General features: G+C 39.7%; 1 protein-coding gene across 2 annotated transcripts in view; it reads left to right on the top strand.

The window, feature by feature from the left end:
* Positions 1-13,737, top strand: part of GABRR1 (gamma-aminobutyric acid type A receptor subunit rho1) — a 155,750-nt gene that overhangs the window by 135,943 nt on the left and 6,070 nt on the right. For both annotated transcript variants that reach the window (XM_077487263.1, XM_077487264.1), the window contains 6 exons: positions 1,154-1,221; positions 4,249-4,472; positions 5,478-5,560; positions 8,632-8,772; positions 10,807-10,959; positions 12,968-13,164. In XM_077487263.1, the coding sequence (XP_077343389.1) occupies positions 1,154-1,221; positions 4,249-4,472; positions 5,478-5,560; positions 8,632-8,772; positions 10,807-10,959; positions 12,968-13,164 (866 nt within the window). The remainder of the gene's footprint in view (positions 1-1,153; positions 1,222-4,248; positions 4,473-5,477; positions 5,561-8,631; positions 8,773-10,806; positions 10,960-12,967; positions 13,165-13,737) is intronic.

Genomic DNA, 13,737 nt, shown 5'->3' on the forward strand with positions numbered 1-13,737 from the left:
TTGCCCAGGGTCCAATCAATATTAAAGATGGCCCCGAGGAGCAGTATTAGGAAAAAGTACCTTTTGAGCAGAGAAAGAGCAGATTTTGCCTTACAGGGCATCTTCTCTGCCAGCTTCTTAGAAGTGCTTTCCATCACCATCTGGACAATCTGCAAGAACATTTAGGGGTGTCAGAGCAATACAATAATTTGAGTACTGCTTCTAAGGGAAGTTCTCCCCAGACATTCAGTGGTCTGTAAGCTTATATTATATTGTCCTGAAATAGTGCCTAGTTTTTGTCTGAAAAAGAGGTACCCGCAACGTATATGGTGTTGTTTCTGTAATCTGACTAATTTGAGTGATAATTTCTACAATATACATAACGTTTAATTATCATTGTGTGTTCACCCCTCCCAGTTCTCAGGTACACTGTTTAAGCCTTGCCCACGTGCAGTCTATGTGTTGAAAAACTTCTGATAAAGGTTTTAAGTTCTTATATATATTATGTTTTTACACCCCATCTTAAGAGCGTCGTTTATGTAATGTGTTTATATAATTACACTATGAAAGTGTTACGTGATAGACCATTGATTTATATAAAAGTAAACTACTTATAAAGACTTTCTGACTTTCAAAAGACAGTATTTGCACAGACTTTGAGTACACACTATGGCAGCAGAAGAAAACAATTAAAAACCAAACTCAAGCCAAATTTTGTCATTTTTAATTTAAAGGTGAGGGTTTGGAAAAATTTCCCCTAACTTCCTATCCCGGTAATGCAGAGAAATGAGACAATGATAGATCTCAGCAATGAGGACAATGACAAAAGAAAAAACATTTCATTTAGCAGAGTGTGGAAGGTTTAAAACCTCTATCTCTCTATATGTTACTGCTGTTTGTGCCTTCCTTTCCCTATATCATCCCATCAAAAACAAAAAACAATTGAATTGCGCTAAGGCACCGAATAGTGCCTATGATTAAACATCAGCCTTAACTGTAGCTTCTCTCACAAATACTTGTTCAGGTTATTTGTTTTAATGTAAATTCAAAGCATAACGTACTTTATATTAAGGCCTAATCAGCCTGGAGGGAGAAGCCATGCTACTAGAATGGATTTCCATAATTGTTTTATTCATTTTACACTAAGAATTTTTGCTCAAATATTCTTTCCCAGGTCCAGCAATCCCAGTTGGTGTCGATGTACAAGTTGAAAGCCTTGACAGTATATCTGAAGTAGATATGGTAAGTAAAACCAAATGATGCTGTAGAATCAACAGTCCATTTTACACCTTACACAACATGCTAGCCAACCCCTCATTCATGGTGATGATTGATTTTTTAACTACCCACAGGCATCAGCGGGTGGTTAGATGTACAATGGGATCACTGAAAGAACTTTCTTCTGAAGATCTTTCCATAAACAGTCAAGTTTGGATTGCCCAAATTTACATGTTTATTGGAATGGGGAAGGGGGGGAAAGTATAGAAAGGAAAGCATACAAATCGCTGGATTATCTCAGGTAAAGCAATAGCATTTCATCAAAAACAAATCAGTGTCCTGAAATGGATCAACCGATTTCTGTAGCGTTAAAGGAAAATTCAAAACTAGTCTTACAAAGTATTATTTTACAGAAAGAGTAGTAAAAATATAAAAAAAAGAAATGGCGCAGACTTGATGGCCCACTTAGTCTTTTTTGTGTCATCACTCTTCTATTTGTGTGCCTTTAGACTCCTGTTTGTATACTCATATTCTTACTTCTTATTCTCTTCTGTCAGTTCCCACACTTATTGCCCACAATATCAGATTTAAGGTCAAGTGATATGCCACCTGCATTTCTCAATTCTTAAAAACAAGCAATTTTTTTCAGACATATAGGGCAGAGTGATGGGATATTTAAATACATATTAAGATATCAACATTTTGTAAATACCCCTTCTAACCGCTTGCCGATCGCCGCCTGTACATTTACGTGAGAAAAAGGGAAGGTACAGCAGGGCTGCGTTAGTTTGTTGTGCCACATCCAAAAACAATATATACTAGAAGAAGAATCCCCTGGGTGTGGATTTTTAAGGCACGTACACCAATGTTTATAGAATAGTACAAAAAGTTAATTTATTTAATAAAACACACCAAAAAATTTTTTAGTATACAGTATACAACTAAAATACATATCTAAGGGTATACATATACAACAGGTATTTATAATGTTATACAGCACTTGATTATGCCATATAGTCCATGTAGAGAAGATCACCCTACGCGTTACGGAGCTTTAAAAAAGCATGTCCTTCTTCAGGGGTGTAAATACCGCATTTACATGGAATAATACTAGTAAGGAGGATGATATTGTCCCAAAGATATTGTTTGATAAAAACAAATAATTACAGATCACCACACGTATAAGAATGGCTTCGCCAGTGCTCAAGGTACATCCCAAAACCTGTCTGCATGGAAGCAAATGGTACAAATGTCGTACCAGTTTGGTACCAACCAAAAAAGGTTATATGAACCAGAGAAAGAGTCCAAATGGACTGAAGCTCTAGTAATGCTCCATCCAAAAATGCTCTGTGAGCAGGCAAAATAACTCAGAATAAGGAGTAGCTCATCTGACTGGCGTCATGCATGTTGGATCTGATCTCACATTCTCACAAGTGGAAATCTTTCTTACACAGGTTAGTTAGCATGAGTGTTAGGAGGCAGGAGGGGACCGATTTAAGGCTAGTAAGGTGTAAGATAGAGTTCCACTTTATTTATTCATAGATTCATGTAAGATAATGCAGCAGAGGTCATCCTCAGTGGCAGCTGGTGCTCCATCAGTCGAGGGGGGGGGTGGCAAACAAGCCTGAGACATCTACCTCCCCCTCGTGGCTCAAGCCTGCCACCCCTCACCAACCCCCCACCGCCGTTTGATTAGCACTTACCCCATCCAGCAGTGGCGGCTGTGGCTTCCCCCCATATCCTCTATCTAGGTCATGGCTGCAGCTTCCCCCCTCCGTCTCTCTCCTCCATCCAGGTTGTGGCTGTGGCTTCCCCCCCCCTCGTCTCCGCCATCCAGATTGCGTCTGTGGCTTTCCGACTCGGTCTCTCTCCTCCATCCAGGTCGTGGCTTCCCCTCCCCGTCTCGCTCCTCCATCCAGGTCGCGGCTGCGGCTTTCCCCTCCGTCTCTTTCCTCCATCCAGGTTGTAGCTGCGGCTTCCCCCCTTCATCCCCTCTGTGTGCCGGCAGACATTGCTTCTCCTCTCAGCCATTCAGGTCTTCAGACTCCCAGTCAATGGGGTCTTGAGTCCTGCTTCCTGATTGGCTGGGAGGAGAAACAGAAAGACATTAGCAAATATATTAATTTGCTAATGTCACACAAGTGAGTGGGTTTAGGGCGCAGTACTCTGTGCCCTGAGCCCACCCTTTTTTAAGCCAATTAAAGCCTCAGGCTCTAATCATGTACTTAATAAAAAAAAAAAACCTTGGAAATCCATGCATTTGGCACCCTGCATGTACATTAGGGGTCAGGCACATGGACTGGGGGACTTCAGACCTGCGCCCTCCATTAAGGGACGCCACTGGTCATCCCGCCACTTCCTAAAATGTTTCTCAAGCCATTTGTTCCCTTATTTTTTTTCAATTTTTTGACGGGGACGGTTTAGAACCCCTGTCAAATTTTACTGTCATGTTGGGGTCCATTGTTTATGCTAACAATCTGACTTGCTGACAGGGAAAATCTGCAACAGTGATACCAAGAGAAATAAAAATTTAGTAGGGGCTCTTTGTGGGAGAATTGCAATTACTTTCTGTCTAACAAAACATCAACAGAACAGGGAATGAAGGTAAATCCCTCTCACGGAGCCCCAGATTGCAGTAAAAATTTTAATGTTTTGGGGAGACACACACTTTAAAATCTTCTTTCCATAGGTCAGTGCCAACAGAACTTTTTTTTATTTATTTTTGCACAAAGATAGCCATGCCTATGCTCACATGTTGGACTGAATGGTTAATTCTGTTTAGTTGAACTAGATTTGTGTTTTTTTTTTTATTATTATTATTATTCTAACTATGTAACTGGCGCACATTTACCCAACAACATTTATCTAATCAATTGTTCTCAGTCAAATCTATTTGCTCTTTTATCAATTATATTATATTGCATATATTATCTCTTATATGATTATATTATTATTTTATCATTAATATTAGTAATTTAAACATTGGTTCTACTGTGTACATACACTTTTAGTAAAGTATTTTTAAATTCAGATTTCATTTTCATTTTGCAGGATTTTACCATGACTCTGTATCTTAGACACTACTGGAAGGATGAGAGATTATCTTTTCCCAGCACAAACAACCAAAGTATGACCTTTGATGGGAGATTAGTAAAAAAGATATGGGTACCAGACATGTTCTTTGTCCATTCAAAAAGATCTTTTATTCATGACACGACCACAGACAATATCATGCTGCGGGTACAGCCTGATGGGAAGGTGCTATACAGTTTAAGGTAATGTCACAATGTATTAATATTCCACTTTCTCATTATGCCACTATGCATTTAATTTACAGCCCTCTAGTGACATCCTGTGGTGGCATGGCAATCACTATTTGTTAGGGAACAAAAGGTTTGAATTTATCATTTAAACTACTTTTAAATGTTCATACCATGTATTTATTAAATTTTTGGTGGCTTGCTTGTTTTTACACTTAAACAACAAAATATAAATGATTTAGATCTTTGCGCTGGTAGGGTGTGTATGTAGAATGATTGATTAGTATTGTTTACCAAATAACAATATACATCAATCAGATTTCTGCTTTTTCAGTTCCTAAAAGCACAGTTCCACTCTGAAAATGATTTTCCCATTTTCCCAGTCCTTTATTAATAATAAAAAACATTTGCAGTGAAAATTTTTTTTAACCTTACCGCGAGGGAGGGAGTGATTGCGAAGCGCCGCGGAGCCGCAAGTGACTAAATCATGAATCATGTGCTCCTGGGAAATGTGAGTCCTCAAAAAAATCGCATATATTCCCAAAAGGAAATAACGCTATTTAAGGCCGATCACAGCGCCATTTTTAAAATGCTTCTAAAAAAAAAAATCTGTAGCCCGAACTCTGCTTCCACTTGCTCACCCCCTTCTTTTCCTGGCCTTCCAGACTGTATGCTCGGATAAGGGTCTGGTATGGATTTTGGGGGAACCCCACACATTTTATTAATTTTTTTGGAGCAGGATCCCCCTTAAAACCCATACCAGACCCAAAGGGCCTGCTATGGATTGGGGGGGGCAATGGTTTTTACAGAGATATTGGTTTTGCGCACCTTGTAGATTATTTATTTCTGTAATTCCTTTGTGTTCGGAATATAGGTTGATGTATTACCCCCTTTTGCACAAAGCACAATTTTTTTGTGTTTATATAAAGCTGGGATAATGTCTGTTTCACCCATTTGTTACTACGCCCTTATGATTTGTAAAGTGTAACTAAGTGTTATTTCTTTAATCTTACACAACAGAGTTACAGTAACAGCTATGTGTAACATGGACTTCAGCCGATTTCCCCTGGATACACAATCCTGCTCCTTGGAAATTGAAAGTTGTAAGTATGAGTCCTATCCATATTTAGTTAGTGCTTATGGTACAGATGTCTACTGAAAAGGAAACTATACTGTATTGTTTTATTTAGAATTTTTTTTTGTATACAGTTTATTAATACAAAAATGTACAGGGAGCGCCTTGACATGGATTTCACAGAGCATTCTGGGCTTTCTAAAGAGAAAGACAGACTGGCATTTGCTGTCCACTTTCTGATTGTCTCAGCCTTAGCCCCTGTACACACGGTCGGAGATTTTGCCAACCAAATCCGTCGGATTTTGCCCGTCGGATTTAGTCCGACGGATTGTGTCCGAAACTGTTGCATACACACGGTCGGGCCAAGTTGGCGAAAAATCCGATCTTTTAGAACGTGATGACGTAATTTCATTACGATGGGACTACATTCAGGCTAGTAGCCAATAGCTTTGATGTAGGAATTTGATCTGAGCATGCGTGGCACTTGGTCCGATGAAAATGCTCTACACATGATTGGATTAGGTCTGTCCGGCCCAGTTGGTCGGGAAATATTTCCAACATGTTGGAAAATTGGGTCGGATGGAGATTCGGACGGAATCAGTCCGATGCATACCACACACAGTCGGATTATCCGACGACACGGTCCGATAAGACTCATTCCGACAGATTTTCCGACCGTGTGTACAAGGGCTTAGGCTGGTTTCACACTGATGCGAATTAGATGCGGAGCCGATTCACACATCTCTGGGGTGGCCACAGTCCAAATTGCAGAAGCAGTCAGGAATTCTAACCCGATTTGAACCTGAAACGGTGAACAGATATACACCGGACCCCCTGCTGTGAGCCACAGCTGCAGCATCCATACAGAAATGTATACAAACAGAGAGGGAGAAAGTGAGAGTGGTTTACTAAAGGAGTGGAGAAGCTTCACATAATAAATGGTGTAAAAAAATTTTTTATAAATCTATTATGCAGATAAAATAAATAAATCGGAAATTTTACTTTTCACATGATTGGATAAGAACTGGACTCTGTAATGTTGGGGATTTCTCATAGCTTACCAAGCCACTTCTTCAGTTCTAGAGAATGTCAGGAAGACACCCTAGCATTTATTTTCACACCTTAAGGCCAGGATCACACTGGTACGACTTGACTGTTGTAAACTGTCGCTCTGATTTTGCCCTGTGACATCGGTCTTAAGTTGGTCCTACTCCCATCCAACTTGAATGAACAGGATACGATTTTGCCCCAACTTTGAGATAGTCCAACTTGTCCATTGACCAATCAAACCAATCCCAGTGTGACATAAATTCATTTTCCTGCTGCTGTAATGACCATGTCAAATTGGACGGTTAGGACAATGATCCGACTTTGATCCGAGTTGAATGATATTAAATGGGCTGAAAACGAACCAAAGTCGGACCAAAGTAGTGCAGAAAGCTTTTTCAAAGTTGGACCAACTTGTGACAGACCAGTAAGACGACGCCGTGATTGACGATGAATAGTGATCGAGGGACACTATTTTTACATTTAAAAAAAAAAGGACTTGTCAAAAACTGTTTCCTGTGGTTTTTACTTTTTGACACTTTTTTTGGTGAATGGGTACAATGTATTCGATACCCATTCACATGGGGGGGGGGATCTTGGGTCCCCTTGCAAAGGGGGCTTCCAGATTCCGATAAGCCCTTCATCCTCAGACCCCGACAACCACAGACCAGGGTTGTCGGGAAGAGGCCATGTTGGGGGCATGTGGCCTGGTATGGTTCCTTTCCTGACCTGCTGGGCTGCATGCTTGGATAAGAGTCTGGTATGGATTTTGGGGGGAACCCCACAGCTTTTTTTTTTTATTATTTTGGGCACTGGGTTCCCCTTAAAATCCATACCAGACCTGAAGGGCCTGGTATGGACTGGGAGAGGACAACCCTATTCCGTGTTTTTTAACGTTTTTGTATTGCCATGCAATTGCTAGCATTCTTTATCTTTACATTCATCTGTCAGTGGGGAAGCCCACTGACAGATGCTGACTCATGGTTTTTAAGGCTTCCCAACCCGCTACTTAACAGCCAGTTATTTCTTCACACAGAATTCAAATTGGTCAACCAATCCGAATTTTAGTCATTCTGAAAAGTTGGAATTTGTTAGAAAACTAATAAACCAAACTAATTTTAAGGGATTTCAAAGAAATTCATTATTATTTCATTCAGAGATTTGGGTACATCGGAATCTCCAAATAACCAAAAATTTGTCTGAATTTGTATATGGACCAAAATGAATTGCACGTGTCTAGTGTTTCCATGTGCTAAAACGTCTGTCACCGCACATAGGGTGAATTTGCCCTAAGGAATTAACACATTCTTAACAAGCAGTAAATAAACTTTAAAAACAAGCCCCCACTGACCTCCTGTAGCTGCAGGCCTTGTGGAGTAATTATTAAAAATGACTGCAGTTTATTCCCCTCGGCAGCTCAGCTCCCCCAGCTTCCTCAATCCAGAGATTCTGCTCTGTGTTTTCATCCAGACTTCCTGCTCTGTGTTTACATTAGAGATTAGATGACTGCCATTTCATAGCTTGGTGGAGGGGACAAGGTAAAGTGAACTGGCTTCGACTTGGATTTTAGTGTTTCTGCCAGACACTTTGAGGGTTAATTGCTGCACAGTGCCTGCAATTTCAGAGGTCAGTGAAGACCTGCTTTAAGCTGGCTTCACACCCCTACACTCATTAATGCAATGCACAGTACTACGCCATACATGTGTTAGTGTGTTGGAGAGACATTTATTTTGAATGGAATCCAAACACACTAAAGGGGCACACGATAACATACTGCCATGTATTGTGGTGAACTGCGTAGGAAAAATTGAGTAGATGTGGTTTTAAAGGAGATGTTTGGGGTATATAACAAAATAAAAACAACCATACTCACCTCTATGAGCAATGCTGCAGCTGTTCCACATTGGCTTTCAGAGTCCCTCTGCTTTCCTAATAAAAACTGACCACATTAAGCAGGAGAACATGCCATGGTCAGTTCCCTAGCTGTGCTGGGAACGCAGTCTGCTCTCACACTCAGAATGCTCTCCTCCAATGATTCTCTTATTTCTTCAGATGCCTACACAGAGGATGACCTCATGCTCTACTGGAAGAATGGCAATGAATCTTTAAAAACAGATGAAAGAATTTCTCTCTCGCAGTTTTTAATCCAAGAATTTCACACCACTACAAGACTTGCTTTCTACAGTAGCACTGGTAAGTCTTCTGAAAAATGCAGATATGTTGGATGAATACTAACGTGTGTCAAACTCACACAAACAAAAACAAATTTGGGTCACTTTCCACATAGGGGCAGATAGACCTGAAGTAAGTTTTTGACTCGAGCTCCATTTTAAAAAATTAATAAACTTGTAACAAACCTGGGCAATTTAATGGCTTGCTGACTGCCCTATAACTGTTTTACTGCTATGGGGGGGGGGGGGGGGAGCAGCTGTGTGCAGGTCAGGTATATATACATGATCCCGCACTTTTGGGTAGGGGGGGGCGCAAATGCGCTAGCGGCTTGCTCCTGCTGTGATTACACAAAGGGCAAGTTGATCAGTGGGTGCCGGGGACCATGATGTATGCCGGCACAAGCCGATCATTAGGCAGAGACACAGAACTGTGATCTACCTATGTAAACAAGGCAGATTACTGTTCTGACAGGGGGGAAGGGATGGAGTTTATGTCCCTGAATAAATTCCATCCCTTCCCCTAGTTAAAGCACCTCACACAGTATAGTAAAACACTGACTAGGCACACAGTTAATCCTTTGATCACCCAGATGTTAACCCCTTCCCAGCCAGTGTCATTAGTACAGTCACAGTGCATATTTTTAGCACTGATCACTGTATTAGTGTCATTGGTTCTCAAAAAGTGTCAAAAGCGTCAGCTAGTGTCAGAATGTCCACCGCAATAAGCCATTACTAGTAACAAATAAATTAAAATATTCCATAGTTTGTAGACGCTATAACTTTTGCACAAACCAATATACGCTTATTGGGATTTTTTTTACCAAAAATGTGCAGTAAAATAAATATTGGCCTAAACTGATGAAGAAACTTGTTTTTTTTTTTTTTTTCAATTTGTTTCTATTGGATATGTTTTATAGCAGAAAGTACGAGATAGTTTTATATTATATATATATATATATATATATATATATAGTTTTTTATTATTATTATTTTTTTGTTTATAGCGCAAAAAAAAAAAAAATGCAGAGTTGATTAAATACCACTAAAATAAAGTTCTACTTGTGGGGAAAAAAAGGACATACATTTAATTCGGGTACAGTGACTATGCAATTGTCATTTAAAGTAACGCAGTGCCGTATCACAAAAAATGGCCTGGTCATGAAAGGGGTAAATCTTCTGGAGGTCAATTGTTTAAACTGCTCCCCCAAAAAATGATGTATTAAGTTAGAAATAAATCCCCATCACAGTTCATAGACAGCGGAAAATTTAATTCAAATACTTACTGTAATTTTCCTTGCAGATGAGCTCCATGGCAGCACAGCTGGGTATAGGCTCTGCCCCTCCATGCCTCCAGGACTTAACTCATATAAATTTGAGCCCACCTACAGCCTCGGCATTCTGTAACTAGTCCTACCAAGATGGGTGGGATCTGTACTGCTATGGAGCTCGTCAGGAAAGGAAAATTATGGAAAGTATTTGAATTAAATTTTCCATTTTCCTAATGGCTCCATGTCAGTACAGCTGGGACCTAACTATCCAAAACAGGGGAGAGATAATGCTACACACTCCTCAATTCTGTCCTGCGCATAGGAGGAAAAAAGAAGAACACAGAGGCAGTAGGTGGGCTCAAATTATACGAGTTAAGTCCTGAAGGCATGGGGGGAACCTATGCCCAGCTGTACTGACATGGAGCCGTCAGGGAAATATATTCCCAAACTCTTCTTTATAAATTGCATAAGTGAAACTTACATTTTTGCTGTTTGTTTTTTAAATTAGTTTTACCTAATCAATTTATTAGGATTTGCATATATGTTGCTTTGAACACTGATTGAAATTTTATTTTTTATAAATTTTGGAGGGGTTAACACTTTTTTTAAAAATTATTTACAATTACCGCCCTCTAGTACACCAATCCCTCTAATAATTAATTTTGTCTAGTCTCCTTTTGTTCTTCGTGTTTATGATATTTCCTGCGCAATGTGTACAGATTATGTCAATTTACAGAAATTGTCACGTGTGCTGTTTTTAAAGAAATATTATTCTTGTTTTCACACAGGGTGGTACAATCGTCTGTATATTAATTTCACACTGAGACGTCACATCTTTTTCTTTCTACTGCAAACATATTTTCCCGCAACTTTAATGGTCATGTTGTCCTGGGTCTCATTCTGGATAGATCGCAGAGCTGTTCCTGCCAGAGTTCCTCTAGGTAAAATAATATTGTATGCTTACAAAAGCACTTTTCAAAGGTATGTGCATTGTGCATTTTGGCTATGAAGGTGTTCTCTTTGTCCTTATGGTAATAGTCACCTCTCAGAAAAAAAAACATTCAGGAGTTGAAGCATTAAATAATTTGTTGAAAAATATCCTAAACCAGACAGCCAGAATTTGTCTGTGCCTATTCTACTTTAAAATCATTGGAAGTCCACGGGTCCACGTTGTGTTTGTGCCCTTACCCACTACCTACAGCATGGTATGCTGAAAAGAAATGGTACATAGAGGTCCTTTTTGTTTCTGTTTAGATGAAAATAGCTTTTATTTTATTTATTTTTTTAAATTGTTGTATTAAAGTATACCTAAGGGCAAAACTTTTTTTTGTAGTTTTGGACAGAATGAAGAGGGATTAGAACATCTAGTAGAATTTTATTACTATCTGTACCTGTTAAGGATATTCACCCTTTTTATTTGTCCTGTTTACCATTATCAGTGAAAGTATTAAAAAATCCCAAATTATGGGTTGTCTTCAATCTTCCAACGAGGGTACTAGTTCTAGTGATACATATACAAATACAAATACATTGTGTTGGCTATAGGACAGGAAGTGAAGGTAAACCTTCCCATTGGCAAGGCAAAGATGGCAAAAAAAAACAGGGGTTATAACTCTCCCTTACTCTATCTAAAATAAAAATGCGTCTTATTCTGTTTTCTAGCATACCAACTAATATAAAAAAAATTGCATGTTCAAAGATGCAAATGCATTCTTAGACACCTTTCACACTAGGGAGCTTTGCATTTGCTACAGTGCTAAAAATAGTGCCTGCAAAGCACCCTGAAAGAGCCGCTCCATTCCCCCAGTGTGAAAGCCCCGAGGGTGGTGCACTGGCAGGACAGTAAAAAAAAGTCATGCTAGCAGCATCTTTGGTGCGGTGAGGGAGTGGTGTGTATACCGCTCCTGCCCATTGAAATCAATGGGGCAGCGCGGCTATACCACCAGAAAAGTGCTGCAGCAGCACTTTGTGGGTGGTTTTAACCCTTTTTCGGGCGCTAGCGGGGTTAAAAGTGCCCCGTTAGCGGCCGAATACCTCTGCAAATACAATGGTAAAGCGCAGCTAAAAATAGTGGTGCTTTACCACCGACGCCGCTCCCCGTCCCAGTGTGAAAGGGGCCTTAATGAATGAAGTGCATCACACTTGTGGGATGATGCTCTTTTGTACAAGGTCTACCTCTTGTGTCATATGATTATTTTATTAAAATCTGATGGTAGATTGCACAACTGGAGTCAGGGGTCTGCTTTAAATGCAGAACTATTTTTAACGGTACAGATAGCCAAAGGAATGAAATAATGGTTGTGTGTTTTATGAGTTCTAAAGAACATTCTGAGTTCTCTCATCATCCCATCACACCCATTCTGTTATAGTTAATTTGCTGAATTTAGCCACACGTGCAGAGATGGAAGAAAACAAAATAAGGAAATAACAGTATGTAAGCTTTGAGGCTTTGCCCCTCTAACCTTGCTGCCCTAGACACTGGCTCACTGGTGCCATTATGGTAAATATAGCTGTGGTCAAATGCAATTTAAAAGGACAAATGCATTTTCTACAACAAAAGGCAACTTTTGATGGACTGTCATATGTAGGAAAAATTTGAGTGCAATAACAAGCTCTTCTATTGCACCAAAGTACTTATTATCCTTTGAAAGTTGGCAGTAGCATAGCATGGCTAGCAGCGCTGAGCTCCTTTATTAAAATCCCGTTGTGTTCAAAACTGATACATGACATCATAATGATGGTGGAAGAGGGTGAACCACCATGGAAAAAAAGAATAGATAAGAAATACCACTGGTCTTTTTACTTTGAATGAAGTCTGTTACCGTGAAAGAGAAGTAGAAATATTAAAGTCTAATCTATTATCTTTGATGTTTTTAAAGGTTCTGTATTGTTGTTTTCAAAATGATTTACATTTGATATTCTATATTCTTATTTTTGTTCTTTTCCTAGGTATAACAACAGTGCTGACTATGTCAACCATCATTACTGGAGTGAACGCCTCCATGCCCCGAGTATCATACATTAAAGCTGTTGATATATACCTGTGGGTTAGTTTTGTGTTTGTTTTTCTATCGGTGTTGGAATATGCTGCTGTCAATTACTTGACTACAGTGCAAGAGAGAAAAGAGAGGAAGCTGAGAGAAAAGGTAATTATCTTATTGGCATTGTATAATAATTGAATTGGTCCTTAGAATTTAGATGACAGTTAGAAAAAATAAATAGAGGTCCATAAAAGACTTGCAAAAAATAGGTGGTTTCTTAGAGAACAAAGAGTAACCAGCACACCCTTCCTGCCTTCTCTCCAGAAAACGAAGCTGGGTACAAAATCAGTGAGCACCTATGCACATACAAAACTGATTTAGTATCGGAACGATCGGCACACCATGAACAAATAAAATCAAAGTCTTTATTCCAGCTTTTAAAAACAAAGCATGCCAATTTTAGACAGCTGCAGTCCTATGGATGCGTTTTGCCCTGAAAGGCAGTACAGTTGCTCCCATCTACTACTATCAAAGACACCTGTGGTGCAGGGCTTAAGCCTAAATAACAGATATCATGATAACACAATTCTTAAAACTAGGGTTGCACCGATACCGGTATCGGTGCCGATACTAGGCATTTTCGTGAGTATTGATAGCCGAAGCCGATGCCGGAAGTGACGTCAGCTTGGAAGCAGAATAACTCCTCCGACTGTCTCCTCTGGTCTGTGCCATCCCCCG

Source organism: Lithobates pipiens, unplaced genomic scaffold (genome assembly GCF_037356315.1).
Source record: "Lithobates pipiens isolate NorthernLeopardFrog02 unplaced genomic scaffold, aLitPip1_a1.2 Scaffold_18, whole genome shotgun sequence".
NCBI lineage: Eukaryota > Metazoa > Chordata > Amphibia > Anura > Ranidae > Lithobates > Lithobates pipiens.